Source organism: Haemorhous mexicanus, chromosome 17 (assembly GCF_027477595.1).
Source record: "Haemorhous mexicanus isolate bHaeMex1 chromosome 17, bHaeMex1.pri, whole genome shotgun sequence".
Lineage (NCBI taxonomy): Eukaryota > Metazoa > Chordata > Aves > Passeriformes > Fringillidae > Haemorhous > Haemorhous mexicanus.
The window spans coordinates 16,197,175-16,222,283 of NC_082357.1; the positions used below are offsets into that span (position 1 = coordinate 16,197,175).

Consider the following 25,109-nt stretch of genomic DNA (forward strand, 5'->3'; position numbering starts at 1 on the left):
ACGGGGAAAGCACCCGAGGCACAGCAGCCAAACCCACCGCGTGCCCCCGGCTCTGCCGTGCAGCTGCTCAGAAAACACCCCAGAGCTCAGCCAGGCTGTGGGGCATGGAGAAGTTTCCAAGGGCACAGTGAGAACACCTGTGCCCCAGAGGGTCACTGCTCTGCCAGGGAGGTGCAGCTCCTGAGAACACCCTGGGAGCACCCCACCACAACACAAGCACCATGTGCAGCACTGCAGCCTCTGCTCCATTTTCCATCCTTACCTCCCCCATTGCCAGAGGATCTGTTATCCAGTGACACTTCCTTGGCTCCCAGCCTGGCAGGGCTGCTGTGACATGTCAGTGTTTCTTGGCTGAGGAAAAACTGTGCAGTGTTCAGAAATAACCCGTTCCTGCCTCGTGAGGGTTAAAGCAAGGCTCCCCTGCTGAGATGAGCCCGGCGTACAGGAACAGCGATGTGAATCTGCTGTTCAGCAGCAGGAAAATCATTCCCCCCCTTATTTTCCATCAGGAAAGCAGAAGCCTTTCACACAGAACTTGTTTCTATCAGCACTGATGAAATAAACAGTTACAAGCACGCAGGGTAGAGCCAAATCTCGGGGCAGGGTCCCCAGAGTGTCCTTCACACCCAACACCACCACCAGGATCCACCCACTGTGTGAGACAGAACAGCCACCACCAGAATGGTCTTAACTCTTTACTCCTGTTTTTTTTTTTTCCTTGTTTTTAAAGGACAACACATTCAGACAGCTTTAAATACAACATCCACGTGCAGCTTCCAAAGAAGGCAGCAGTGGGACAGCGTGTGCACTCCCGTCCATCCCTGCCGGCACCAGCCCAGTCCTGGTGTGGGACATCTCCTGGGAAAACAAAATCCACATGTTTAACACCTCACCGAGCATTCAAAGGTACAGAAGTGGGTCAGGACATGCTGAGTGCTGAACACAGGCACAGAAGGAGCCCCCAGTTCTCTCCAGAGGCCCCAGTTCTCTCCAGAGGCCACAGCCCCCACCCTGGCCCTGGACAGAGAAGGGTTGCAGCCCCCCTGGCCCAGGGAGCTGGGGGGGAAGCCTGGAGCCACACAGGAACAGGCAAGAATGTGGATCAGTGCTGCAGGCTGGCCTGAGGCCACCTCATTTCCCCTGCAGCCCTCCCCGACCGCTCCTATAACCCTTTCCTGCCCATTTCCTTCCCGGCTGAGGCAGAGGAAATGGCAGTGGTGGCAGGGCTGAGGTGCCCCCACACACCCTGCACAGAGCCCAGGGGCACAGGGACATGGGGCCATGGCTGAGAGCAACTTGCCACCCACTGCTGCCCTGGGGAGGAGCTGAGTGCTGGATGTGCCAGGCAGGATGAGAGGACAGGCTGAGCCCACATGCTCTCTCCAGCTGCAGGTGGCTCAGGAAAACACCCCCACCTGCCCTCCCTGCTGGCACCCACAGCTGCTGCCAGCTCCCTCCCGGAGCTGCTGGGCTCCCACCTGTGCCACACATCACCCTGTGTGTGCCCAGGCACCCTCAGAGCACCTCTGAGCTCACCTCTGAGCAACTGCTTCACTCATAAACATCCTTCTTATCTGCAATGTAATCTACAATCTCCTGTGGGCGCATCAGCTTCTCTGCATCTCCGTCAGGAATTTCAAATCCTGCAAGAAAAGGCACACACTTAACCCAAAACCAATGGAAAAGGGAGCAAGGGCGAGGAAGGGATGGCTGGTGGCTCAGGGGACATGCAGGCAGGGGCTGCTGCATCAGCCAGAGCTGTCACTGCACTGCCCAAAGTGACACTGCTTCCAGACAGGGGACACGGCAGGCACAGCAGGAGCCAGAGCCCCTCGTGCCCTGCTAAAGCCACCAGTGCCCTCCCAGAGCCCCCCAGATACTGATGTGGGGCAGGGGGACGTTCCTGGACCTCCAGGCAGCACCTGAAACCCCTCAGGCTGAGCGTGCTGGCATGGAGCAAACAGCAGGGCAGGGCACTAGGGCTCCCGGCAGTGTAACGGGTCAGAAACAGCCCAGAAATGTCTGGTTTCTTTTTTAGTGCTCCTGGCCACACTCACAGTTCATTGGGGATTACAGACACACTGCCAGCAAAGGCTCAGAGAGTGAAACATCCACCTTGGGCTTAGAGAGTGACCACACCCCAGGGACATCTATGGCCCAAGGTGACATTTAGGCCCCTACTCCAGAATTCATGAGCTTTAGCAAGAAGCATGAAGAAGTCCAAAGGAAGTAACCAGAAATTTGGAATATAAACCAATAAGGAGAAAACACCTTTGCTTTCTCTATTAGAATTAAGGATGAAAAAAATGCTGGTGAGCAAAACCAACCGGGACTGTCCGGGGTTTTTGATCTGGGATGCCAAGCTCAGCACCCTCTGCTCCCCTTTCCCCCTCCCTGGCTGGTGCCCATGGGGGGTGGGAGAGAATTCCTGCTTCCAGCGGGGCTGAGCTCCAAGAAAAAGGGCCATATTCCCAACCGCTGCAGGTGCCCAGCTCACTGGTGGCTCTGTGGGGTCTGCCCTGTTCCTGGCACTGCTCTGCAGGGTTTGCCCTATTCCCATGGCTGGCTCTGTGGGGTTTGCCCTGCTCCCACGGCTGGCCGCGCTCCCAGGGCCGGCCCTGCGGGGTTTGCCCGTCTCTGTGGGGTTTGCCCTGCTCTGTGGGGTTTGCCCTGCTCCCAGGGCCGGCCCTGCGGGGTTTGCCCTGCTCTGTGGGGTTTGCCCTGCTCCCAGGGCCGGCCCTGCGGGGTTTGCCCTGCTCTGTGGGGTTTGCCCTGCTCCCAGGGCTGGCCCTGCAGGGTTTGCCCTGCTCTGTGGGGTTTGCCCTGCTCCCAGGGCTGGCCCTGCAGGGTTTGCCCTGCTCTGTGGGGTTTGCTCTGCTCCCAGGGCCGGCCCTGCAGGGTTTGCCCTGCTCTGGGGGGTTGGCTCTGCTCTGTGGGGTTTGCTCTGCTCCCAGGGCCGGCCCTGCGGGGTTTGCCCTGCTCTGTGGGGTTTGCTCTGCCCCCAGGGCCGGCCTGCAGGGTTTGCCCGTCTCTGTGGGGTTTGCTCTGCCCCCAGGGCCGGCCCTGCGGGGTTTGCCCTGCTCTATGGGGTTTGCTCTGCTCCCAGGGCCGGCCCTGCGGGGTTTGCCCTGCTCTGTGGGGTTTGCTCTGCCCCCAGGGCCGGCCCTGCGGGGTTTGCCCTGCTCTGTGGGGTTTGCTCTGCCCCCAGGGCCGGCCCTGCGGGGTTTGCCCTGCTCTGTGGGGTTTGCTCTGCCCCCAGGGCCGGCCTGCAGGGTTTGCCCGTCTCTGTGGGGTTTGCTCTGCCCCCAGGGCCGGCCCTGCGGGGTTTGCCCTGCTCTATGGGGTTTGCTCTGCCCCCAGGGCCGGCCTGCAGGGTTTGCCCGTCTCTGTGGGGTTTGCTCTGCCCCCAGGGCCGGCCCTGCGGGGTTTGCCCGTCTCTGTGCGTTTCTCCCGGCCCCACACGGCACAGGCCGGCGGTGCCGCCACTCCCACGGCCCAGCCGCCCCGGGCGCCGTTACCGAACTCGTCCTCCATGGCCATGATGATCTCCACTTGGTCCAGACTGTCCAGGCCCAGGTCCTTCATGAAGTGGGACTCGGCTGTGAGCTGGGGAGGACACGGCGGTCAGCGGGACGCGGGCGCTCGCCACGGCCGCGCTCGGGGCGCCAGCTCCCTTTACACCGGAGCCCGCGGCCCGGCCGCCGGCCCCCCGACCCGCTCACCTTCTCGGGGTCGATCTTATCGTAGAGCTTGAGCACGTAGAGCACCCGGTCCTTGATGTCGGCCAAGGTCAGGGGCGGCAGCTCGGAGAAGCTGCGGCAGAGCGGAGCGGCCACGCGCGGCAGCCGGAGCAGCGCGGGCGGCGCGGGGCGGCCCGGCGGGGCGGGCGCGGCGGGCGGCAGGCGGCGGAGGGAGCGGAGCGCGGCGGGGCGGGCGGGCAGCGGCAGCAGGCGGCGGGCGCAGGACGAGAGGACACGGGCCGCCATCGTCGCTGTCCCGGCGGGCGCCGCGCGGCGAGACCGGCGCCTGCAGCGCCCTCTGCCGGGCGGCGGCCGCAGCGCCCCGGGATGGAGGGGGCCGGGAGCGGCGATCCCGTGATCCCGGCTGCGGTCCCGTGATCCCGGCTGGGCCGCGCCGGGAGCGGCGATACCGGCCCTGGAACACCTCCACTGCGGGAGACTCCAGACCCTGTCTGGACTCTGCTCCTCTGTCACTGCACAGAAAAGTTCTACCTCGTGTCCAGGTGGAACTAGCCATGCTTGGTAGCCTCTTCTCCTACTGCTCAGCACCATTGAGAAGAGCCCGGTCCATCTTCTTCACAGCCCCTTCAGATAATTACACACATTGATAAGGCCCCTCTCAGCTGTGTCTGGTCTAGAGGCTGACCAGCCCCAGTTCCCTCAGCCTTTCCCCGTCAGGGGGATGATCCAGTCCCTCCATCATTTCCACAGCCTCTGCTGGACTCGCTCTAGGAGCTCCGTGTCCCTGCTGTCCTGAGGAGCCCAGAGCTGGACACAGCTCTCCAGAAGTGCCTCACAGGGCTGAGCAGAGGGGAAGGATCCCCTCCTTGACCTGCTGCAAATGCTCTTCCTGGGGACACCATTGTCCTCCTTGGCCCCCAGGACACACTGCTGCCCAGGACAGCTTGGTGTCCATGAGAGCCCCCAGGTCCTTGTCGGCAGCCCCCCGCAGAGCAGTGACAACACACACGGGCTGGCTCCCAAGGCAGCACGTTTAATGGCACCGCGCGCGGCCCTGCCCGGCCCTCAGGCGGCTCCCGGCTGCGGGGGCCGGTACCGGTACAGGTGCACGGTGCCGTCGCGGCGCCCGGCCAGCAGCCCGGCCCCGCCGGGGGCCCAGCGGGCCAGGGCCCAGTGCCCTGCGGGGCCCGGGGGCAGCACGGCCGTGCAGCGGCCCCGCAGCAGGTCCCACACGGCCACTGCACCCGACGTCAGCACGGCGGCTCCCGCGGCGTCCCACACGTCACCCTCCAGGTACCTGCGGGGACACGGGGGTCAGCAGGAGGCAGGGGATGTGCAAAAACGCCACGGCAGCGTTTGTTCAGTTAGCTCAGGGCTCAGTTAAAGATTAATAGCAGCTGCAGGCAGCCAGCAGTCTGGACTGCTCCTCTGGTGCAAGTGGGAAGGGAGCAGGCCAAGGAAATCCTCCTGACTCAGAAGACACTTGAAAAAGATGTATTCTTACAAAGAAGTTCTCTTAAAAAAGAACCCTGCAAGTGCCCAAGGCCAGACTGGACTGGGCTGGGAACAACCTGGTCTAGTGGAAGGTGTCCCTGCCCAGGTCGCTTACAACCCAAACCATTCTGTGATTCCATGACTGTTCAGTAACCAAGATCTTGGTCCACCGCTATTACCCCACATCCATCACATTTCCTGTGTAAGGACACTGCAAAGCTGAGCCTTAAATGCAAGGCTGAGCCTGCTGATGCCTCAAAACACAGGACAGGAAGGAAAAGGCCATGTGCCTGCAGCCAGCTGCTCCACACAAACAAACCTGGCAGCATGGTTCAGCCAAGGAGCCCAGGGACACTTCCCCCAGACCCGGGGGACAAAGCCGGCCCCGAGGAGCCCAGGACACTTCCCCAGTCCCGGGGGACAAAGCCAGCCCCGAGGAGCCCAGGACACTTCCCCAGTCCCGGGGGACAAAGCCAGCCCTGAGGAGCCCAGGGACACTTCCCCAGTCCCGGGGGACAAAGCCAGCCCTGAGGAGCCCAGGACACTTCCCCAGTCCCGGGGGGACCAAGCCAGCCCTGAGGAGCCCAGGACACTTCCCCAGTCCCGGGGGACAAAGCCGGCCCTGAGGAGCCCAGGACACTTCCCCAGTCCCGGGGGGACCAAGCCAGCCCTGAGGAGCCCAGGACACTTCCCCAGTCCCGGGGGACAAAGCCGGCCCCGAGGAGCCTGGGACACTTCCCCAGTCCCGGGGGACAAAGCCAGCCCTGAGGAGCCCAGGACACTTCCCCAGTCCCGGGGGACAAAGCCAGCCCTGAGGAGCCCAGGACACTTCCCCAGTCCCGGGGGACAAAGCCAGCCCTGAGGAGCCCAGGACACTTCCCCAGTCCCGGGGGACCAAGCCGGCCCCGAGGAGCCCAGGACACTTCCCCAGTCCCGGGGGACAAAGCCGGCCCTGTGGTGACGGTGCCCGAGCTGACAGGGCGAGGGGTCAGCGCACAGCCTGCAGTGGAAGCGGGCAGGAAGCAGCCCACGCCCCCGGCCCCCAGCCCGCGCACCGGACGCACGCAGGGCCGGACGCAGCCCCTTATCACCGGGAGATGGCCGCTGGATCCCTGCCAGAGCTTGCCCGCTCCTCAGGGGCTCTCCCAAAGCCCCGCAGGAGCCAGCCCAGCCCAGCCCACCCCCAGGACTCGCCTGCCTGCCGGGCCGGGCGGGAGGCAGGAGAAGGTCACAGCCGCGCTCCGGCCCGTGCGCGGGTTGAAGGCCACCACACGGAACGCTGGGCTTCCACAGGACTCGCTCTCTTTGCCATGAGGGTGGCTTAAAACAACAAACAAAAGGCCCTGATACAGAGAGGGAAAATACATCACTAAAAACAACAGCAGGAGGAGGAAAACCAAAATAATTTTCCAAAAATTAACTGCTGGACTCTCTCTAATCACAGCCCTATGAACAGTGATGCATTAGCTTTACAGAGGAAAACAGAAATGGTTTACTTTCCTTATCAAATTAGATAAAAGCAAAAGCAGCTGCTGGCTGATAAGGGCTGATGCAACACAGCAGAGTGACAGCTCAGTGACCCGAGGGATTTATCAATTTCTCTTCCTGTTTCAAAAAGCTAAACCTGACATAGGATGAGGTGACACTTTGAAAAACAAAAGAAGTAAAATTTCTGGGTCACATTTTAATCCCTACAAGCTTAAAATGTAACAAAAATTCCATGGAAAGCAGCACAACTGAAAACAGTAGTTCCCAGAACAGCCACAAACCAGCATGGAATATCCTGGGATGGATAATGTGAGGAAGACTCCAAAGAGTCTGACCCAAGGCACCATTATTGGACAATGCAACAACCCAAAAGGTTACACGCTCACTGAAAACAATCAAGTCCTTGATAAACCACAAAAACCCATCAGGAATCACAGCACAGGTAGAAGCAAGTGGGGAAAGATGATTAGTATGAATGCTGGTTTCCCACAGTCCATTCCCTCGGGCATGTATGTGCAGAGGAACCATTCACAGAGGGATTCTAATGCTGGCAGCACCCACGTGTGACATGGAAGAGGCTTGCCAAGCATCAGGCCTGGGCAACAGCACTTCTGCTTCCCACACACAGCATGCTGCAGCTTTGGAATGCACCAGGATGCATTGCTCCCACTTTATTAGCACTCTGCAGAAAGCCAGGAGTCAAGGCAGCCAGTATAGGTTATTTATTCCTCCTGTCTACCCTTGAATTATTTGCAGTGTGTTGAAACAGAGCTGACAGTTCAACCCTCCCTAGCAACTTCAATCCTTTCTATCCCCATCCCAGTCAGGGCAGCCCAAGCATGAACTGTGAATTTTGTGTACGTACGGAGTCAGAATATGCTCGATGGCAGATGGAAGCTGGGTAGGAATAACCAACATGCATCTTCCTCAGGAGCTGACCCGTTTTCAGATTCCTGCAGTTGGTGAAGACACAAATTCTGACTCATTTCTAATCACAGTTACACCCCTGTGCAGGACGGACATGGGTTTGGTTCCACATTAAGCAAACGAAGCCAATAGCCAGGAAGGGTGTAGTGAGGATGATACAAAAGCAATGGAATTACAGCAATTCCCTGGCTGTCTGACTGTGGTGCCACACTGACCACTGGCCCTCTGACAACCACCACTTCATGGTGGCTCAGCAGCCAGCCAGCACCCCTGTACAGCCCTGCAGCTGCTGAAACTGCCCCCAGCCCCTAAAGTGTGTGTGGCAGAGGAAACACTCACCAAACCACAACGCTGTTCCCTGCAGTGGTGCCCACCAAGGCCTCTCTCATCCCTTCTACTTCAGCAAAGGCTGTAACAGTTTCTTCAGGGGGCATCAGAGTCTGCCTGTCCTTGCTCCTGAAAGGAGACCAGCACATAGAAGAGCAGGTAAAACAAAAACTGTGTGTCTGGAAGAGGAACATGACACTGCTTAACATCCAAGGTGTTTCCTCGCTTTTATCCCACTCACCACACAGACACCACCCCCAAGCAGCACCCCCAAACTCACCCCCCTGTCTCTGAGAGAAAAACCATCTCCACTTGCTGCTCCTGCATGGTCCTGCTGCTGGTCACCAGCCTCCAGTCCTTTAGCCCAACAACTGCTTTTATATTCCCAGTTTTCACTAGGGAGTGCTTGAATGAGTCAGTCTCAGAAGAATAAAGCAAGAGCCTAAATCAAGACACAAGCACACACCATGAGAGGAGGAAGCCCCACTCAAATATGCAGTAGCATATAAAGATCAGTCTGTGTTCAATCAGCCGGCCAGCTCTGAGGTGAATAAACAGGTCTTTACAGTTGATTTTTAGAAATCCTTTCCACATTTTCCAACTGTTAAAGGCAACTGAGAAAGTGCCACATTAGTAAAAAGATAATTTCAACCACTTCTCACAAGGAGCTGAGCTGCTGCTCCTCAGGGTGCAAAGCACTAGTAAGAAATAAATACAAAACCTTATTTCTCCAATCTCCAGCTCTCCCAGGGCTACACACACGAGGTTACAGGTGTCTGGCAGAGGAACAATCTGGATTACAGGAATCTGTAACAAGATGAGAATTCAGTGCCACCCACAGTGTCCCTTTGACCTTATTTTCATTTTCTAGAGTGTTTCAAGTAAAATGATGTGGAGCAGGATTGATTTTCAGACGCCTCTCAAGAAGCACACTAAAATGAACAGCTGCACTCTCTGCTGACTGGTTGCCTAATTAAACAATCCCCGCTCATAAAAGAGACAAAATGTGTCTCAAGGAACCCTAAGGGGAAAAAGCACAAGTGAAGTGCAGCCACCATTGTGTGCCTGAGGTATTAAATTCCAGCAGATAACACGCAACCATACAAGCTCCAAGCTCCTTGTATCTCAGGAACTAACTCATGGGGCAAAGGAAGCTGCCCTTAATTCCAGAAGTGAGGAGTGTGTACATACCTCTCTCAGGTGCCAGGTGTAGACCCTTGCCCAGCAGGCGGGTGCCCGTGGCTGCCAGAGGGACACGGCGCTCTCGCAGGCAGTGACCACGCGCAGCTCCCTGCAGCCAGCTGCTGCCCACCACACCGCGCCCACGTCCACCGCGCCCGAGCACCAGCAGTCCTGCCCAGACAAACACTGCTGCTGTCCTCTGACACACAGCACTACCTGCTGCACTGTCTTGCAGAGCTGCTGCTGCCTCGGTAACAACTCCCTGCTGCTCTCCCACCTTTAGCTCTGACACAAACTCCAAGCTCTCCTCTCTGGGGCCATCCGGCAGCACTGCAGCCAACTGCTCTGCTACATCTTTTATCTGCATGAACAAAGTAAAGAAGGAGGATAATTCAACTTTGAAACTATATTAAGCACCTGCAAGAATGAGGCTCTCTGTCACTCTCATGCAGGTACTGCATGCCACTGCTATGATCCATGCAAAGAGAACTTTTCCCAGAAGTCAGACAGGACTCTGGAAAAAGAGGATTTGCCCACAAAAACACTGGCTTAGTACCCTTCACAAAGATCCCAGCTTGTTACCTGTTCAGGTGAAGCTCTGCAGGATTCCTGCTCTTTGCTCTCTGGCTGCTGATGCTTCTCCAAGGACGCAGTCTCATCAGATTTCTTCTCAGGACCTCTTTCAGCTGCTGAAGGCAATGCTGTACCTTGCTTCTCCTGGTTTCTGGCAGACTGGGCAGCACAGCTGTCAGGGTGCAGTGGCACAGCAGGGTCCCTGTGTGGCACATCCCCCAGTACCAGGGCACCTGCTCCTCTGGGGGAAGGTGGGGTCACTGGCAAGGCAGGTACAGAAGGTGTGTCAGGGAACACCTCAGTGTGCACTGAAGGTAAAACACCTGGGGTTGCACCCACAGCAGGGAAAACAGACAAGGAAATCTCAGGGTGAGCGGGAGCCTCAGCTAGGACAGTCCCCATGGGAGTAAACAGCAATTCATGGGTGGAAAGCTCCTTCTTGGAAGTCAGGCTTTCCATGCAAGGGACTTCAGGCAATCCAGTTTTGGAAGGTGAAATCAAAATATTTCTGAGACTTTTTTCTTTTGGCTTCTTTTGTGCATCTGGTGTGTCCTCTGGAGTCACACCATCCCCAGACACAAAATCCTCCAAATCATTCACAGGGGAAGATTTCAATTTCTCCAGTTTCAGCACTCCAAATTCCTCATTTGGTAAGTGGAAGTCCCTGATGCCCAGCTTAGGGAGCAGCCACTGGAGGCTGCGGAAGGAGAAGAGGGAGCCACGAGTGTCGGGGTCCGCAGCAGGGAGCCCAAGGGCAGCAGGACCCTGTGAACCCATGGAACTGCTGCATCCTCTGCTGCTGTCATCTAGACACAAAAATACAAGACAGAACATCACATTATGAAACAAACAGCAATTTGCCTTTTCAGAATCTCTCATGAAGGGTGACTTGAATTTTAAAAAACATCAAAACACCATATTCATCTTAACACACAGAAGTGCAGTTACACACAGTAACTGCAGACTGTAGCGTCTTTCTTTTCTGACACTATAGTCTGCAGTTACTGTGCACCTCTGGATAAAGCCTTCAGCTCAATGACCACCACCAAAGCCTGACAGATTTGCCTGAGTGCTTGGTCAGTTTGGTTTATTGTTTTTTTCCCTCCACCTTCTCTTTTTACAATATTCACAGACCCTCATAAAGGAGAGAATAATCATTAGCTTGCAGACTCAGCTGGAGGAAGAGATGGACATTCATTTGCTGGCAAACCAGCCCTAGTGTTCACAGCCTTCACTCCAACAGCAAGGGCAGCTCAGATAGTTCCCAGCCCAGCTCTTCCTCTGTTCATTCCCTGCAGAGGTTTCTGGAATTGTTCAAGGAACACGGGCACCACAATAATCTATTTTTAAATAAATAAACCTCATTTTTAAAAGACTAATAGTTAACTCCCATAGTATTTTCTTGCATAAACACAGCAGGGTGTGAACAGCAGTGCCTGCACTCACAGGGACTTTCCCTGTCTGGGGAAATGGGGCATTTTGGGGAGTTTGTATGTGAGAAGTACCTGTTGAGCCTGTCGGGGGCCTGTGCCTGGCAGAGGCGCGCAGGGAGCGGCGCAGAGGGACACTGACCCCGGGGAGCTGCTCAGCTCCTCGCTGCCTCTTCACACGCTGCACTGGATGTTTATCTCCCTGACACACAGCAGCACTGGCTTCCGCATCTCCCACACGGCTGGCAGAAGTGTTGCTCCCTGGGCTCAGGGAATCGCTGCTGTGGAGTGGATGTTGAACCCGCTCTAACAGAGCCTTATGGCATTTGCCTGGCACTTGGCTCCCACCCGGAGGAGGGTCAGGACCCGCTGGCTGGGTAGCTCCAGTCACTCCTGGCCCTGCAGACCCCAGGGCTGCAGCACCAGACAATCTCCTCTCATCTGAGGATGACCTTTCAAGGTTAGCATCACAGTTTTCCTTTTCACTCTGGTTCTCATTGGACAGCAGAGCACTGCTTTCATTGGCCAGTGTGGGATCCTGACTCTCTATAAGCTCTTGTGACACTGGATGCATGGGGGCTTTGCAGGCAGACTTTCTTCTTCCTTTCTGTTTCCTCTGGGATGGTCTCTGCTCTTGCCTTGTGCTAGTGATGCTTTTCTGAGAAATGGATTCAAGAGAAGTGCTGCTGCTGCTGGATGCAGGAAGGGATTTCTGAGAACTACTTGAGTTTGCTTGATCATTTTCTGCCCCAAGAAAAGGGAAGGGCCCAACGCCTGGCTCCAAATCACCCTCAGCTCTCTCTTGCGAGGGCTGATTGGGGTTTGCATCTTTCTGCTTGCATTTACTCCGCTGACCTTTCTTGCTCCTGCCCAGCTGGCTGAGGATTACAGCATCCAGGTCCACCTTCCTCTGGCAGCTGGACATGCGGCGAGTTGTCCGCACGTAGTACTCCACGGGGAAGAGCAGCCCTTCCACCACTGTGCAAGAGCTCAGCGAGCCCTCGGGAGCCACCACCCTGGCACCAGGAGAGAGCCTTGACTCAATTTCAAGCTGTTCATTCTCCAGCAGTTCTTCAGCAGTGTCCAGAGCTTTATCTGCAGGACAGGGATTCAAGGTATTAGTGTCACTTGGATGTCCTTCATGGTTTTTGCTCTCCTCGGTTATGCTGTTATTTCTGCTGTCAGGCAATATTTCATTTTTTGACATCAAATCCGGAAGCCCATGTAATTCTCCCTGATCTTCACACAAACTCTGACCCTCCAGCTGTTTTACTCTGCTGGGGGATTCTTCTCTGCCATCACCTCTGGGGTCAAGTAAAACAGAGTCTGTATGCTGTGAACATGGCTCATGTCCATCAGGTGTGGCCACAGCCCTTGAGGACTCAGGTTGCCTGATGTCCCTGCTGTCCCTCAGTGCACTTGGGGACAGCTCAGGCTCTTCTGCAGAGACACTGCCCTCAAACACATCCTGTACAAGCCCTGATGCTGCATCAGGAGTGAAACTATTTCTTTCTCCCTGCAGAAGCACTGCCCCAGGTGCCCTTTGAGCAGGTTCCTCAGTGTGCGAGAGGCTGCTGTGCCTGAACACTGGTGACTGAAGCTCCTCTGCACTGGCAATTTGATTTTTCATCATTTCACCAGCACTGATTAGATGCACATCATGCACTGATTCCCTTTCCTTTGATTCCAGAGCCTTCGTCCGTCTCCGCAGCTTCATCATGCCTCGGGAGGTTTGGGGCTTTTTCTCCACAGGGACAGGCCTGATGGTCCCACAGCACAGGTTTTCCTGGCTTGCCTGAAAGCTTTCTGCAAAGGAGCTGTCGTGCGGGCTAACCTCATCACTGGAGAATTCTGGAATGTGCTTAACTGTGTCAGATGTTGTCTTCTCCGTGTCAGCACCAGAGCAGGTTTCAGTCTGTAACTGAGAGGGCCCATCTCTGTCAGCACTAGGAGATGTGTTATCTCTAGAACCTGGGGGAAAAAATGCCACACGTGTAAAGTACTCCTGAAGTCCTGTCCAAGAAAAACATCACACGGTAAAATCAGGCTTTGTTATCAGGGAAAGATGGGGATCTTACAGTCAGGATCGGAGCACTGCAGACCTGGTGAGGAGGGAAGCAGAGCAGACATTACTGCAGAGCACGGCTCAGCCCAGGGCAAGGGCCGTGTGGGGCAGTGGATGTGGCCACAGTGGCCGAGGGGACAGCGGGGCCCGGAGTGAGGGTCAGCAGGGCCGGGTGCAGGATGGTCCGTGGGGGCAACAGCGGCCACCGGGTCCCCGGGTTCTCCCACAGCCCTGTCCTGGGGGACTGCCTGCGGCTCCCAGCTGGGGCAGGCGCCCCGTTCTCGCCGGCTCCTACCTGAGGCGCCCCGTTCTCTCCGACTCTCACCTGGAGCACCCCGTTCTCCCCGGCTCCCACCTGGGGGGCTCCGCTCCCGCCGGCCGTGGCTCCTGGCTCGCTCGGCTCGCCGTGCCCGCTGCGGACACACAAGACCCGGCGGGGCTGGTACCGGCTGGCGGTGCCCCGGTGCTCCCGGCCCGGCCCGGCCCGGCCCGCTCCGCTCACCCGCAGCCGGATGACGGTCTCGCTGTACTCCCGCCTCAGCAGCGCCAGCTTCTCCCGCAGCTGCAAGAGACACCCGTCGGGATGGGCCCGGGACGGTCCCGGTCCCGGTCCCGCCGCCCCGGCCGGCCCCGCACCTTCTCCTTGTCGGCGCCGCTCAGGGCCGCCGCTGCCGGCGGGGCCTCCATGGCAACCGGGGCGCGGCGGGCGCGGCGGGCGCGGCGGAGGTGACGCGGCGGAAGCGGCGCTCAGGGCCGGGCGGGGCGGCCATGGAGCTCAGCGAGATGCTCTACAACAAGTCCGAGTACATCGAGACGGTGCGGGGCCGCGGGCAGCGGGGGCATGGGGCTCGGGGGGCCGCGGGGCCGAGCTGGGCGCGCCGGGGGGCGGCGGGGCCCGGGACAGCCACCGTGACCGCCCGTTCTCCCCGCAGGCCTCCGGCAACAAGGTGAGCCGGCAGTCCGTGCTGTGCGGCAGCCAGAACATCGTCCTCAACGGCAAGGTGAGCGCCGGGCGGCGGCTGCCGTGCCCCCGGCGGTGCCCGTGGCACTCAGCGCTGCTGCGGGGGAGCACCGCCGGCTGCTGCCAGCGGCCCGTGCTGCTTTCGAGCAGCGCCATCCTGCTCTGTGCCTGAGCCCGGTCTGTAATGCTCACTGGCGCCCCTAAAGCAAGGGAATCTTGCTGGAGTGCCGGGCCTCGGCATGAGCTTGTGTAATAAGTGCCGGCAAAGGGAGCGGGTTTACGTGTGTGTCCTTCTGCAGACAATCGTTATGAACGACTGCATCATCCGCGGGGACCTGGCGAACGTGCGGGTGGGCCGGCACTGCGTGGTGAAGAGCCGCAGCGTCATCAGGCCGCCCTTCAAGAAGTTCAGCAAAGGGTAAGAGTCCCCTGCCCCTTCCTTCAGGGAGATACCTGAAAAATCTGTCAGCTTGACTGAGTCTTGTGTTCCGAGAGCTCTGTTACTTTTGCAGCAATTTGCAGAAATGATCTCTCAAACCTGCTTTTTTCTCAGATGCTGAGCTGTGCCTTGGGGGTTGGTGTTCCAACCCTCTGTTGGATGGAAAGGGATAGATTAGAATAGTAAAGTGAAGAGCATGTTTCAATTTCTGTGTGTTTATTCACAACATCTTCCTTCTCATTTGGGCCATCCTTTAGAGTGCAGAAACCCAGAAACTGTTCTGCCTCCCTTAGCACTGGATCCACATCTATTAATCCATCTGGGGACAGGAGACTCCACAGGGTCTAGCAGTGTCAGTTTGTTTGCTGGACACATACAAATACTCTACTCTCCTGTTGCAGGGTGGCTTTCTTCCCTCTGCACATTGGTGACCATGTCTTCATAGAAGAGGACTGTGTTGTCAACGCGGCCCAGATCGGCTCCTATGTGCACATAGGCAAGAACTGTGTCATTGTGAGTGCCATTTCTGTATTTTCTGTGAACTCCTGCGTGCTGCTGAGGCCTTGTGACAGCAGCTGAGAGGTGTCTGCACCAGCTGGCTAGAGCAGGCTCAGCATCTCTGTGCTGTTCCTTCCTGCTCCTCGTCCTTCTCTGCAGGAAGCTGAGCTTTCAGGTTTACTTCTCTGTGGACAGCATGTTCAGCTGCTGCTGGCTGCAGAATCCATCCCAGGTGTTGTCCCTGTGGCTAATGGCATTGCCTGGGGGAGGCAGCCTGGCCACAGTGTACAAGTGGAATTGTGTTTCTGTGTAAATAAGACCAAATAGTCAAGGCTGCTGTGTGCTGAGCTAGAGAAGGCCTTGCTGGTACTGCTTGACTCAGGTTTTGGTGCCAGTTTGAACATTGACATGTTAATGTGCAGTTGTGTGTGCTAACTGAAAGCAAGCAGATGTTTTTCCTCAAAAAGAAAAGTTAATTCTGTTGGGAGAGCATTCAGTCAGGGTAAAGATTTATTCCTGTGATCTCTTATAAAGGATATGTTTTGAGCAATTAATCCTCTTGAAATTTAGGTAACATACCAGTAATAATAAGAAAACCTCATGTTTATGGTGTTGTAAATATAAACTTTTCCTGTTCTCTGTTTTAGGGACGTAGATGTGTTTTGAAAGACTGCTGCAAAATCTTAGACAACACAGTACTCCCTCCTGAAACCGTTGTTCCACCTTTCACTGTCTTCTCAGGCTGCCCAGGTATGGTCCCTCTTATCTTCCCTTGCACAAAAGTGCAGATAACATGGATGTTCTTATTTTAAATGGGATTTCTATAACAAAGGTGCCCATTAGCATTTAGTGCCTAAAAATAAAGTTAGTGGGTACTTGCTGCAGTGAGAAGTAGCACTTTTAACTTGTGAAACTCCCTGTTTCAGTGCGTGGTACACAGGTGGTACACGATGACTGATGGCCATGCTGTTCTTCTTCCAGGACTCTTCTCGGGGGAGCTCCCGGAATGCACCCAGGAGCTCATGATTGACGTTACCAAGAGCTATTACCAGAAGTTCTTGCCACTCACTCAGGTCTAGTAGCCCATTTGCCGTGTCCCAGGCACACAGGAGCGTTCTGGGGGTCGCAGAGGGCTGCTGCTGCCCAGCGAGGCCGGAGCCCCGAGCCCCTCTGTGCCTGGGCCTCAGCTGGCCTGGCCAAGCAGTCCCTTGTGAAAGCTGCTGTGTCCTGTCAGACTCTGTGTGCTCGTCCCGTGTACTCCATCCCACGTTGTCTGAGTTGTGCCACTGCATGTTCTGGAGCTGGGAAAGCTGAATGCCTGCCTTGGGGCAGCAGCTGGGAGTGAACAGGGCTGACACCTGCCTCAGCCTGTCTGCTCGCTTCTGTCCTTACCCAAAGCTAGGCTTAGGTTTGCTAGGAGCATTCTCCATCCCAGCAGGGCTGTTCTGGCTGTGCTCTGGGCACTTACCAGGGTTCAGTAGACCCAGACCTTTCCTTTGGCACAATCCTTGCTACCCATGGGCCTGCATGCTGAGGTGCATGGCCTCTTCCTTTCTCCCTGGGATTCTCTCCAGGGGTACCTCATCCTGCTGTTGGCTTTAGGAGTTTTAGCTGACAGTGACAGCTGTCTTGCTGTGCCTGACAGGATGTTCCTTAGCTTCTAGCTCCTGAAGGAGGCTGACCTCAGTCCTGTGCTCTCACCGCTCAGGGCTGGTGTTCTTGGGGTCAGTGCCACTTCCTGGATATCACAGACCTTAAAGAGCCAAAGGCCTTTGAAAAGGGGATTGCCATGTCACTCACAGAATTCAGTGCAGCAGAAAGTGGGTAATTAAAAGTGAGAGAATGCTGCAAATGTTCCCATTTATTACCCAGTGTCTGCATTTGCAGAAAGCTCTTCTGTGCTTTTCTGCATTATGAAATTTAAAAATGACACTCAGCCTTCTTAGAAAGAGTGAAGATTTCATTTTGGACATGTAGTAGAGCATGAATAGTTGCTGAGAGCAGCTCTGAAAGCTGGAGGCATCATCTGATGCTTTTGTACCTGAGTACAGACAAATGGCTGCACACCAGTCTGCCTGCTCTGGTTGTGCTCTGTTAAAGCTTAGCCTAGTCCTGCTCTAGGTTTTAACCTGGGCTCCTGCATGTTGTAGTGTAGCAGCTGGGCGTTTAGGTGTGTGCTAGGTGTGTGGCTGTGGATGAGCAGCCCTGGAGGCTCAGCTGATCTATGTAGCAAATGCTGATACGCCTTAGTAGCAAATAGCTGTGTGAGTACTAACTAATGTGTGTAGTGGCTGCTGTACATCCTGTGTAAAACCACTGACTGGTTTGTGTTTTTACTGTACATAAATTAAAGCCTCTTCAGTTGTTCAAGTGACTCATGACTCTTCAAACCAAACTAGACTGAGGTTCCTGCTGTGCCTGGGCATGAGCCACAGTCCCCTGTTCTGTTACTGCTACAGGCTATTCTGGCTGTCCTGTGCATTACAACGTGTAGTACAGGGTGAAACAGCTGCTTGCTCCTCCTGAGGGGCCCGAGAGGCCTCCTCTGTCACAGGCTTGACAGGTTTGGGGCTGCTTGTGAGATTTCCTGCAAGTCAGGAGTTGAGAGCACTGCTTTGCTCCAGGGTGTCTCTGGCAGTGTCTGGCAGGAGTGGGGTGTCTGTGCTGTGTTGCTGTGTTGTCACCTCAAAGTTTCAACACCACATTGTGCATTTCACTGGGATCGCTTGATCAGCAGCCACAGCAGCAGGGAGAGGAGTGGGAGAGGGGATAGGAGTTTGGGAGTGGGATGGCAGAGGAGTAGGAGAAGGGATATGAGTTTGGGACTGGGATGGCAGCTGTAAAAGTCTGAGTGATGAAGTTCCACAGCACCTGAGAGCAGAGGTGTAGTGCATGAAGGGATGTGACATTGCAATAACATGTTTCTTGGCCTGCTCTTCCTTCTAGCTGTCTGAGCTGACTCTTCTGCCTTAATTAAAACCTCTTTTGTTGTCTTTGTTAAGGTGGCCTCTGGCAGGGCCTAAAACCAAGCCACCACTGAAGATCCCTAACACCCAGCATTGTTAACATTCCTTACACTGGCCACTTTCTCCTCCTGCCTCTGAAGCATCCCTCTGACCTGGGCTCAGCTCTCCGCCTCTGCCGGTTGGGAAGATGGAGTGTCAGTGTCCCAGCTCTGCAGGCAGCCTTCCATCCAGCGTGGTGCAGTAGAATGACACAGGAGGCTGTGCCTGTGCCCGAGGAGCTGCAGGAGTGGGGAAGCATATCCTACAGGGAGGGGAATGTCTTCTGTCAGGAATCTGTACAAACACTGAGCACTTCTAACCCCAAGTTGCTGTGTGGCTTCATTGATCCCCATGTGCTTTGCTCGGCATTGCTGACCAGAAGGGGCAGGGTGTGCTGCTGGATTTGAGGAGGTTCAGGGTCCCTGGGAGCACTCCCTCCCTCGGCGTGAGGAGTGAGGGCCTGCCAGGGCTCTGTGGGGAGGCCTCTCAGGCACCAGGCCAGTGGGGACCGTGCCTGCTTTGTGGGGAGCAGAATCCCCTGGGGATGATCCAACCCTGCAGCAGGAATGGCACTTGAGCTGTGGCAGTGCCACAGCTGGCACTGTCACTGTGGCTCCTGGCCCTGTCCGTGGCCTGGGCTTCAGGACACCCTGGCACGGATGGCCTGTGCCTGTGGGTGAGGCTCGGCGGGGGCATCGGCTCAACCCGCCGGGCAAAAGCATGGTGTATGCTGGCCATGATGTGTGTTCTTTGTTAGCCAGCACTGAAAGAAACAGCTTCTGCTGGTGGGGAAAGGAGGCGAACACTGTTCATTCCCTCCGCCCATGGCACCGTGCGTGCCAGGGAGCAGAGAGCAGGTGCCTGGCTGAGGCTGCTGCTGCTGTGTGCTTGTGGGTCATTTGGCACTGGTGGTGGAGTTAAGGCACGGGAGCATCCCTCGGTCACTTCTCCCGCCAAGGGGGGCCAGGAGCCAGCACCGGGAGTGCCGGAGACCCTGGCGTGGGGGGGACAGGAGGCAGTGAGGTCAGGGACTCAGAACTGCCACACTGTCACCCGAGGGGCAGCGGTGTGGGGGTGTCTGTGTTATAAAAACCGTCCCAAGGACGGTTCCTGGGTACCCGCGGGAGTCCCGCTGGGAACCGGCAGGACATGGAAGCCGCGGGAGCGGGCAGTGCCGCCGCAGTGCCTCTGCCGGGGAAATCCACGCCGGCTGCAAATCCCACGGGAATGGCGGAGCGCCTCGTGCCCGCGCTCGGGGGTCCCGCGGGGCCGCGCTCGCCCCGGGGCTCGGCGGCGGGAGCGCGCCTCGCGCGCGTCGGGAGCGCGCGGCCGCAGCCAACGGCCGCCCGCGCACGCGCACACCGCGCGCGCCGTGGGGGCGTGTCCTAGCGCGCCCGGCCCCGCCCCCGCGGGTGCCTGTCTCTCTGGGCTCCCATGGTGCCTCGCGCGCCGCGTGGATTTTAAATCGTGCGGCCAATGGGGAGCGGCCGCGCGCGGTAACGGCCCCGGCGCCGCCTTTGAATCGCGGCCGGACCGAGAGAGCGGCCGAGCTCAGCCCGGCCCGCCGCTGCCCCGGCACAGGCACCCGGCATCCGCAGCCGGCACCCGCAGCTGCACCGGCACCCGCAGCTGCTCCGGTACAGGCACCCGGCACCCGCTGTTGCACTGGCGCCGGGACCCGTCGGTACAGGACTCGGCACCCCAAGCTCCACCGGTACCGAGACCCTCGGCTGCACCGGTGCAGGGACTCGGCACGTGCCGCTTCTCCGGCACCCACTGCTGCACCGAGACCCGCCGCTGCTTCGGTACCGGCACTGGGAGCCGCCGCTCTTGCGCACCCGCTGTTTCGGTGCAGGCAGCCGGGGCCTGGCGGTGCCCCAGCGCAGCCCCAGCGCGGACACAGCATGAGCGCGCCGGGCGGGAAGGCGGCGCGGCCGGCGGCGCTGGCGGAGCCGGCCCGCGCGGAGCCGGCCCGGGCGGCGGCGGCGGCGGCAGCGGGGGGGAAGGAGGTGCCGAAGGTGCTCGTGGACCCGCGCACCCGGCGCAGCTTCGTGCGCGGGCGGTTCCTGGGCAAGGGCGGCTTCGCGCGGTGCTACGAGCTGGCCGAGGCCGAGAGCCGGGAGGTTTTCGCGGGGAAGGTGGTGCCCAAGTCGCTGCTGGTGAAGCCGCACCAGAAGGAGAAGATGTCCATGGAGATCGCCATCCACCGCAGCCTCACCCACCGCCACGTCGTCGGCTTCCAGGGGTTCTTCGAGGACGACGACTTTGTCTACGTCGTGCTGGAGCTCTGCCGCCGCAGGGTGAGGGGCCGGGGGGGTGGGTGTCGGTGTCCCCTTCCCCGCGTCCTGCGGTACTGAGCTCGTCCTTGTCCCGCAATCCCCGCCCCAGTACTGACCTACCGACCGTCCCCCACAGTCGCTGCTGGAGCTGCACAAGCGGCGGAAGGCGCTGAGCGAGCCCGAGGTGCGGTACTACCTGCGGCAGACCATCCTGGGCTGCCAGTACCTGCACAGCCACCGCGTCATCCACCGCGACCTCAAGCTGGGCAACCTCTTCCTTAGTGACGACATGGAGGTGAAGATCGGTAAGTGGCAGGGACCCCAACCCAGGGACCAGCCAGTCAGGACATCTCGGTCATATCCCATCCCCCTGTCCCTCCAGGTGACTTTGGCCTGGCCACCAAGGTTGAGTATGATGGGGAGCGCAAGAAGACCCTGTGTGGGACGCCCAACTACATCGCCCCAGAGGTGCTGGGCAAGAAGGGGCACAGCTTCGAGGTGGACATCTGGTCCATTGGCTGCATCATGTGAGTCAAACTGCCTTTCAGAGGCCATGGGGATGGGCAATCCCTGTTCTGGTCTCCTTGGCTCCTCTGAGCTTCAGTGTGATCCAAAGCTCCAGGTCACTGTCCCCACAGTGCTGAGTCCTGCTGCCAGGCAGCTCCTGACCTTCCCCTACTGAAACTTTCCCTGCAGGGTGCTAGATCCCAGCTTCCTTTTCCAGGGGATAGGATCCAGGCACAGTACATGTAGCTGTCAGTCCATCTAATGCTAAGCATGTTCCCTCTGCCAGGAAAGCCCCTGGGTGTGCTTAGGACATGGTTTCTCCTATGCACAATCTGAGTCTCTTTTGCAAAACTGACACCCTTTTGTTTGGGAATGCCCAGGTACACTCTTCTGGTGGGGAAACCGCCTTTTGAGACTTCTTGTCTAAAAGACACATACATCCGGATCAAGAAGAACGAGTACACCATTCCCAAGGTATGCTGCTTCCCATGGAGCATCTGTTTGGCTCACAGTGGTGCTTGGTGAGCCTCCTGCTGCAGCCTCTGTGTCTGGCACTCCGTGGGCTCTCAGTGCCATCCCAGGGGTTCAGGGGGGTGGTTCAGGATGGGGTGGCGTGAGCCTTGTGGGGAGCCAGCAGCTCCCTGCCCTGCAGTCCAGCAAAAATCTGAGCTGGGCTGTTGGTGTGTGGGGGTGAATGGACATGGGCAAGTCCGTGAGGTCTGGGCCCGGTCCCCAGCTCGTCCCACTGCTGATGAGTTGATGTTGCTCAAGTTATTTGACCTCAGGCTTTGGGTGCTGTTAGCAGCCAGTTCTCTGTGCTACCCAATTGTGTTTCCCCAGGCTTGTGTCCTGCTTGCCTGATGCAGCACTGGAGCTCTGTTCCAGGTGGAGCTTCCCTGGGCTGCAAACCCTGTTCATTTGTCACTAGTGCACATTGTCCCCTGACTGGTCTCTAAACTCCGCCCGTCCCTCAGCACATCAACCCTGTGGCCGCGAGCCTCATCCAGAAGATGCTGAGGTCAGACCCTGCCACGCGCCCGACCATCGACGAGCTGCTGAACGATGAGTTCTTCACCTCGGGGTACCTGCCCAGCCGCCTGCCCACCAGCTGCCTCACCATCGCGCCCCGCTTCTCCCTGGCTCCCAGCAGCATGGAGCTCGGCGGGCGGAAGCCACTGACTGCGCTCAATAAAGGTAGGTGTGGGTGCCCTGCTGGGCTGGGGGGCTGGACACAACCTGCCCGGCCTCCAGCAGCATCCACAACCTTCAGCGTGCCTTCCTCTCATCTTCTCCTGATCCTTATGGAAACTCAGAGCCTTTGTGGTGAGGGGGCTCTCCCTGCTCTGGCTGTGATGAAGCACTGCATTTGCTTCAGAACACAAGGAAGGCCTCTGCTGTGCAGTGCCTGAGCACTGAACAGATTGCCTAGAGAGAGTGTGTGGAGTCTCCCTCACTGGAGATATTCCAGAATCCTCTGGACATGTCCTGTGCTCTGGAATTACCCTGCTCATGTCCCACCATGGTCCCTTCCGACATGAGCTGTTCTGTGTGTCAGGGGTTGTCTGTACCTGGTGCCTTTGGAACCTCCCCTGGTCACGCCTCACAGTGTTCTCTCTCTGGCCCAGGACTGGACAGCCCTGCCCAGGAGCCCTTGCTGGAAAAGGAGGAAGCGGCAGGGCTGCGGGAGGTGGGAGATGCTGTCAGCTGCCACCTGGCTGACATGCTGCAGCAGCTTACGGCAGTCAATGCAGCCAAGCCCTCCGAGAGAGTAGCAGTGAGGCAAGGTGAGCCTGGGGCAGCCCGCGGGCCTCGTGGGGTGCACTGGCTGTGGGAAATGTCTCCTAACAAGCTGCTTTCTTCCTGCAGAAGAAGCTGAGGACCCGGCCTGCATTCCCATCTTCTGGGTTAGCAAATGGGTGGACTACTCGGATAAATATGGACTCGGTAAAAACCATGGGTGGCAATGCTTCAGGCTTCCCTTGTGTCTGAGGGGGCTGGGAGAAGCCTGGATTGGGGCATTTCCTAGGCCTGGGTTCTTAATCACCATATTCCAGTGCATGTGTCCAAGACCACTGCCAGGAATCTTACCAAATACCCCAGGAATGCAGAGGAGTGGTCGCTGACTATCAGCCCTGGCCACTTTAACGTGGACAATGGTACCTGTGCATGAGGTGACCAAGCTCTCCCCAGCCTGCACAGGGATCCACGGTGGCAGCAGAGGCTGTTTTTGAAGCAGCTGATGCAATAAGGGAGATAACAAATCCCAAGGTGGAAAAGTGCCAGCCAGACCTCCCCAAAGAGGAGACCTGGCAGGGCCTTGGTGGGGTGGCTGTTAGGGAATCCCTGGGTGATAAACCATCTGCCTTGGAACACACTACTGGTGGTCCCCTGAGATTGGAGGTCTCATGGGGTCCCTTCTGGGCAGGTTACCAGCTCTGTGACAACAGCGTTGGGGTTCTCTTCAATGACTCCACTCGGCTTATCATGTACAACGATGGGGACAACCTGCAGTACATTGAGCAGAACAACACTGAGTCCTACTTCACCGTGAAGTCCTACCCCTCTGCCCTCAACAAGAAGGTCAGTCCTAGGCACAGGAGCCCTGGCTGGGGGGTGGTGAGGCTCCTGCCACTCTTAGGCTTTGAGGGCAGGGTGGTTCCAGGGAGAAACATTTATTGGAGACCACTGGCACTTTGCAGGCTTCCTCTAGCTGGTGACACATGGCCCCAAGGACAAACACTAGCAGCTCTAGCTGCTATCTGAGGCTCATTTATGAGCAGTTTCACAGAAATTTAAGTGCTCACATGACTTGTGTGTACCAAAGTGTTCAGCAAAGTGAGTCTGATGGGTCACGGTCAGAGTTGACTTTGAGGATTTCCACAAGTTTTTGCTGTGACACCTCAAGCTCTGAAAGATGTAAGGAGGGTCTGGGACTGTGATGGCAGTCCCTGTGCCTCGTCCCCCGTGCCTGGGGTCACCCTCAGCCCCTCACAGCCCATCCCTTTTGCAGATAACACTACTGAAGTACTTCCGGAATTACATGAGCGAGCACTTGCTGAAGGCGGGGGCGAACATCACGCCACGGGAAGGGGACGAGCTGGCCCGACTGCCCTACCTGTGCACCTGGTTCCGGACCCGCAGTGCCATCATCCTGCACCTCAGCAACGGCACTGTGCAGATCAACTTCTTCCAGGTGAGGCTCTTTGCAGGGCCATGGCTCTGGCTGCACGTGGTGCAGCTTGGACGGTGGCAGGAGGGGCAAGGCTTTGCCCAGGGAGCCTGGCTCTGGGAGCTGTCTGTGCTGGTATCTAAAGCCCCCAGACTCTCCTCACATGTGTGGGGCCGTGCTCTGGAGCAGCAGTCTGGCTGCTGCAGCCAGCTGTTGCCCTTTGCTGCACTCTGAAGGAATTCTACAGAGGGTCCTTGTCACATGCTCCGGGTGTGCCAAGATGGCTCATCCAGAGGAAATGCTGTCCCAAGGAGCACAGTGCTCAGTGAGCGTGTGTTCTCTCCCCGCAGGACCACACCAAGGTCATCCTGTGCCCTCTCATGGCTGCTGTCACATACATAGATGAGAAACGGGACTTCCGCACGTACAAGCTGAGCCTGATCGAGGAGCACGGCTGCTGCCGGGAGCTGGCCAGCCGCCTGCGCTACGCCCGCACCATGGTGGAGAAGCTCCTCGGCTCCAAGTCTGGCTCGGGCCGGGTGAAATCTTCCTCTTAGGCCTTGTTCTTGCTGGACTCGACATCGGTGCCAAACTGCCCAGCTGTGGAGGGAGAGGGCTGGCAGCTTCCCTCCCGTGGCCCAGCTGGGTTCCCACCCCTGGGTATGGGCTCATTGCCGTAAGGAAGCCCCTGCTGCTGTGGGATGGTGGTGTTTACTGACTGGTGCCCAAAGGTTTCTTGCTTCCTGCTCCTAACAAAGTATATTTTTAAATTCCCTACCTAGCCTGTTTTTCTAATTTCCCAAAGCCAAAAACCCAGCTCCAAACCAGCCCTCTCGTTTGAGGTGCCTGGGCCTGCTCTTGAGAGAGCAGAGCTGGCAGTGAGGTGTCCGTACATGGCTGTGCCCCTGCTCTGGGCTTCGTTTCCTCTGGTAGAAGCTCAGGTAAGGTATTGAATAAGCCCAGGGTGAGATTTGAGCAATCGGCCTTTTAATACTGAAACTCCATAAAACCTCAACTTTTGTATATTGCATAACTTGAATAAAGGTTGTTTGACACAGCATCAC

General features: G+C 57.5%; 4 protein-coding genes across 6 annotated transcripts; 2 read left to right on the forward strand and 2 right to left on the reverse strand.

Annotated features, from left to right (window-relative positions):
* Positions 1 to 682: 682 nt before the first annotated feature.
* NDUFAB1 (NADH:ubiquinone oxidoreductase subunit AB1) lies at positions 683 to 4,001 on the reverse strand. The gene is made up of 4 exons (XM_059861197.1): positions 3,723 to 4,001; positions 3,519 to 3,606; positions 1,537 to 1,643; positions 683 to 858 (listed from the first exon to the last, which is right to left on the reverse strand). Exons 1-3 carry the CDS (start codon positions 3,984 to 3,986, stop codon positions 1,552 to 1,554), a joined length of 444 nt encoding a protein of 147 aa, XP_059717180.1. The 5' UTR covers positions 3,987 to 4,001; the 3' UTR covers positions 683 to 858; positions 1,537 to 1,551.
* A 713-nt stretch (positions 4,002 to 4,714) lies between these two features.
* PALB2 (partner and localizer of BRCA2) lies at positions 4,715 to 13,898 on the reverse strand. 3 transcript variants are annotated; one of them, XM_059861194.1, is made up of 14 exons: positions 13,824 to 13,895; positions 13,690 to 13,749; positions 13,513 to 13,600; positions 13,201 to 13,224; positions 11,198 to 13,093; positions 9,702 to 10,498; positions 9,397 to 9,480; positions 9,129 to 9,290; positions 8,659 to 8,744; positions 8,218 to 8,379; positions 7,950 to 8,066; positions 7,549 to 7,636; positions 6,390 to 6,538; positions 4,715 to 4,998 (listed from the first exon to the last, which is right to left on the reverse strand). In XM_059861194.1, the coding sequence occupies exons 1-14, from the start codon at positions 13,872 to 13,874 to the stop codon at positions 4,767 to 4,769; spliced, it is 3,996 nt and encodes a 1,331-aa protein (XP_059717177.1). In that variant the 5' UTR covers positions 13,875 to 13,895; the 3' UTR covers positions 4,715 to 4,766. The 3 variants fall into 3 exon arrangements, with proteins under 3 accessions (XP_059717177.1, XP_059717176.1, XP_059717179.1); XM_059861193.1 differs by lacking the exon at positions 13,201 to 13,224 and having other exon boundaries at positions 13,483 to 13,600; positions 13,824 to 13,898; XM_059861196.1 differs by lacking the exon at positions 13,201 to 13,224.
* A 3-nt stretch (positions 13,899 to 13,901) lies between these two features.
* DCTN5 (dynactin subunit 5) lies at positions 13,902 to 18,415 on the forward strand. The gene is made up of 7 exons (XM_059861198.1): positions 13,902 to 14,003; positions 14,120 to 14,188; positions 14,448 to 14,566; positions 14,989 to 15,100; positions 15,733 to 15,835; positions 16,067 to 16,158; positions 18,088 to 18,415. The coding sequence occupies exons 1-7, from the start codon at positions 13,956 to 13,958 to the stop codon at positions 18,106 to 18,108; spliced, it is 564 nt and encodes a 187-aa protein (XP_059717181.1). The 5' UTR covers positions 13,902 to 13,955; the 3' UTR covers positions 18,109 to 18,415.
* Positions 18,416 to 19,578: 1,163 nt separating this feature from the next.
* On the forward strand, positions 19,579 to 25,105 carry PLK1 (polo like kinase 1). The gene is made up of 10 exons (XM_059861403.1): positions 19,579 to 20,390; positions 20,506 to 20,674; positions 20,752 to 20,896; positions 21,257 to 21,350; positions 21,851 to 22,070; positions 22,502 to 22,660; positions 22,743 to 22,820; positions 23,302 to 23,456; positions 23,887 to 24,069; positions 24,396 to 25,105. Exons 1-10 carry the CDS (start codon positions 19,995 to 19,997, stop codon positions 24,600 to 24,602), a joined length of 1,806 nt encoding a protein of 601 aa, XP_059717386.1. The 5' UTR covers positions 19,579 to 19,994; the 3' UTR covers positions 24,603 to 25,105.
* The last annotated feature ends 4 nt before the right edge of the window (positions 25,106 to 25,109 follow it).

Bases quoted from the DNA above. Each gene is read 5' to 3' on its own strand.
- DCTN5 (XM_059861198.1), top strand. From the start codon at position 13,956: ATGGAGCTCAGCGAGATGCTCTACAACAAGTCCGAGTACATCGAGACG. The intron at 14,004-14,119 runs GTGCGGGGCCGC...TTCTCCCCGCAG, and splicing joins AGTCCGAGTACATCGAGACG to GCCTCCGGCAACAAGGTGAG. The intron at 14,189-14,447 runs GTGAGCGCCGGG...GTCCTTCTGCAG, and splicing joins ACATCGTCCTCAACGGCAAG to ACAATCGTTATGAACGACTG.
- PALB2 (XM_059861193.1), bottom strand. From the start codon at position 13,874: ATGGAGGCCCCGCCGGCAGCGGCGGCCCTGAGCGGCGCCGACAAGGAG. The intron at 13,750-13,823 runs GTGCGGGGCCGG...TGTCTCTTGCAG, and splicing joins GCGGCGCCGACAAGGAGAAG to CTGCGGGAGAAGCTGGCGCT. The intron at 8,380-8,658 runs GTTTTGTATTTA...GTCTTGATTTAG, and splicing joins CTGGAGATTGGAGAAATAAG to GCTCTTGCTTTATTCTTCTG.
- NDUFAB1 (XM_059861197.1), bottom strand. From the start codon at position 3,986: ATGGCGGCCCGTGTCCTCTCGTCCTGCGCCCGCCGCCTGCTGCCGCTG. The intron at 3,607-3,722 runs GTGAGCGGGTCG...TGTCCTCCCCAG, and splicing joins ATAAGATCGACCCCGAGAAG to CTCACAGCCGAGTCCCACTT. The intron at 1,644-3,518 runs GTAACGGCGCCC...CTTTTCTTGCAG, and splicing joins GGCCATGGAGGACGAGTTCG to GATTTGAAATTCCTGACGGA.
- PLK1 (XM_059861403.1), top strand. From the start codon at position 19,995: ATGAGCGCGCCGGGCGGGAAGGCGGCGCGGCCGGCGGCGCTGGCGGAG. The intron at 20,391-20,505 runs GTGAGGGGCCGG...CGTCCCCCACAG, and splicing joins TGGAGCTCTGCCGCCGCAGG to TCGCTGCTGGAGCTGCACAA. The intron at 22,071-22,501 runs GTAGGTGTGGGT...TCTCTGGCCCAG, and splicing joins ACTGACTGCGCTCAATAAAG to GACTGGACAGCCCTGCCCAG.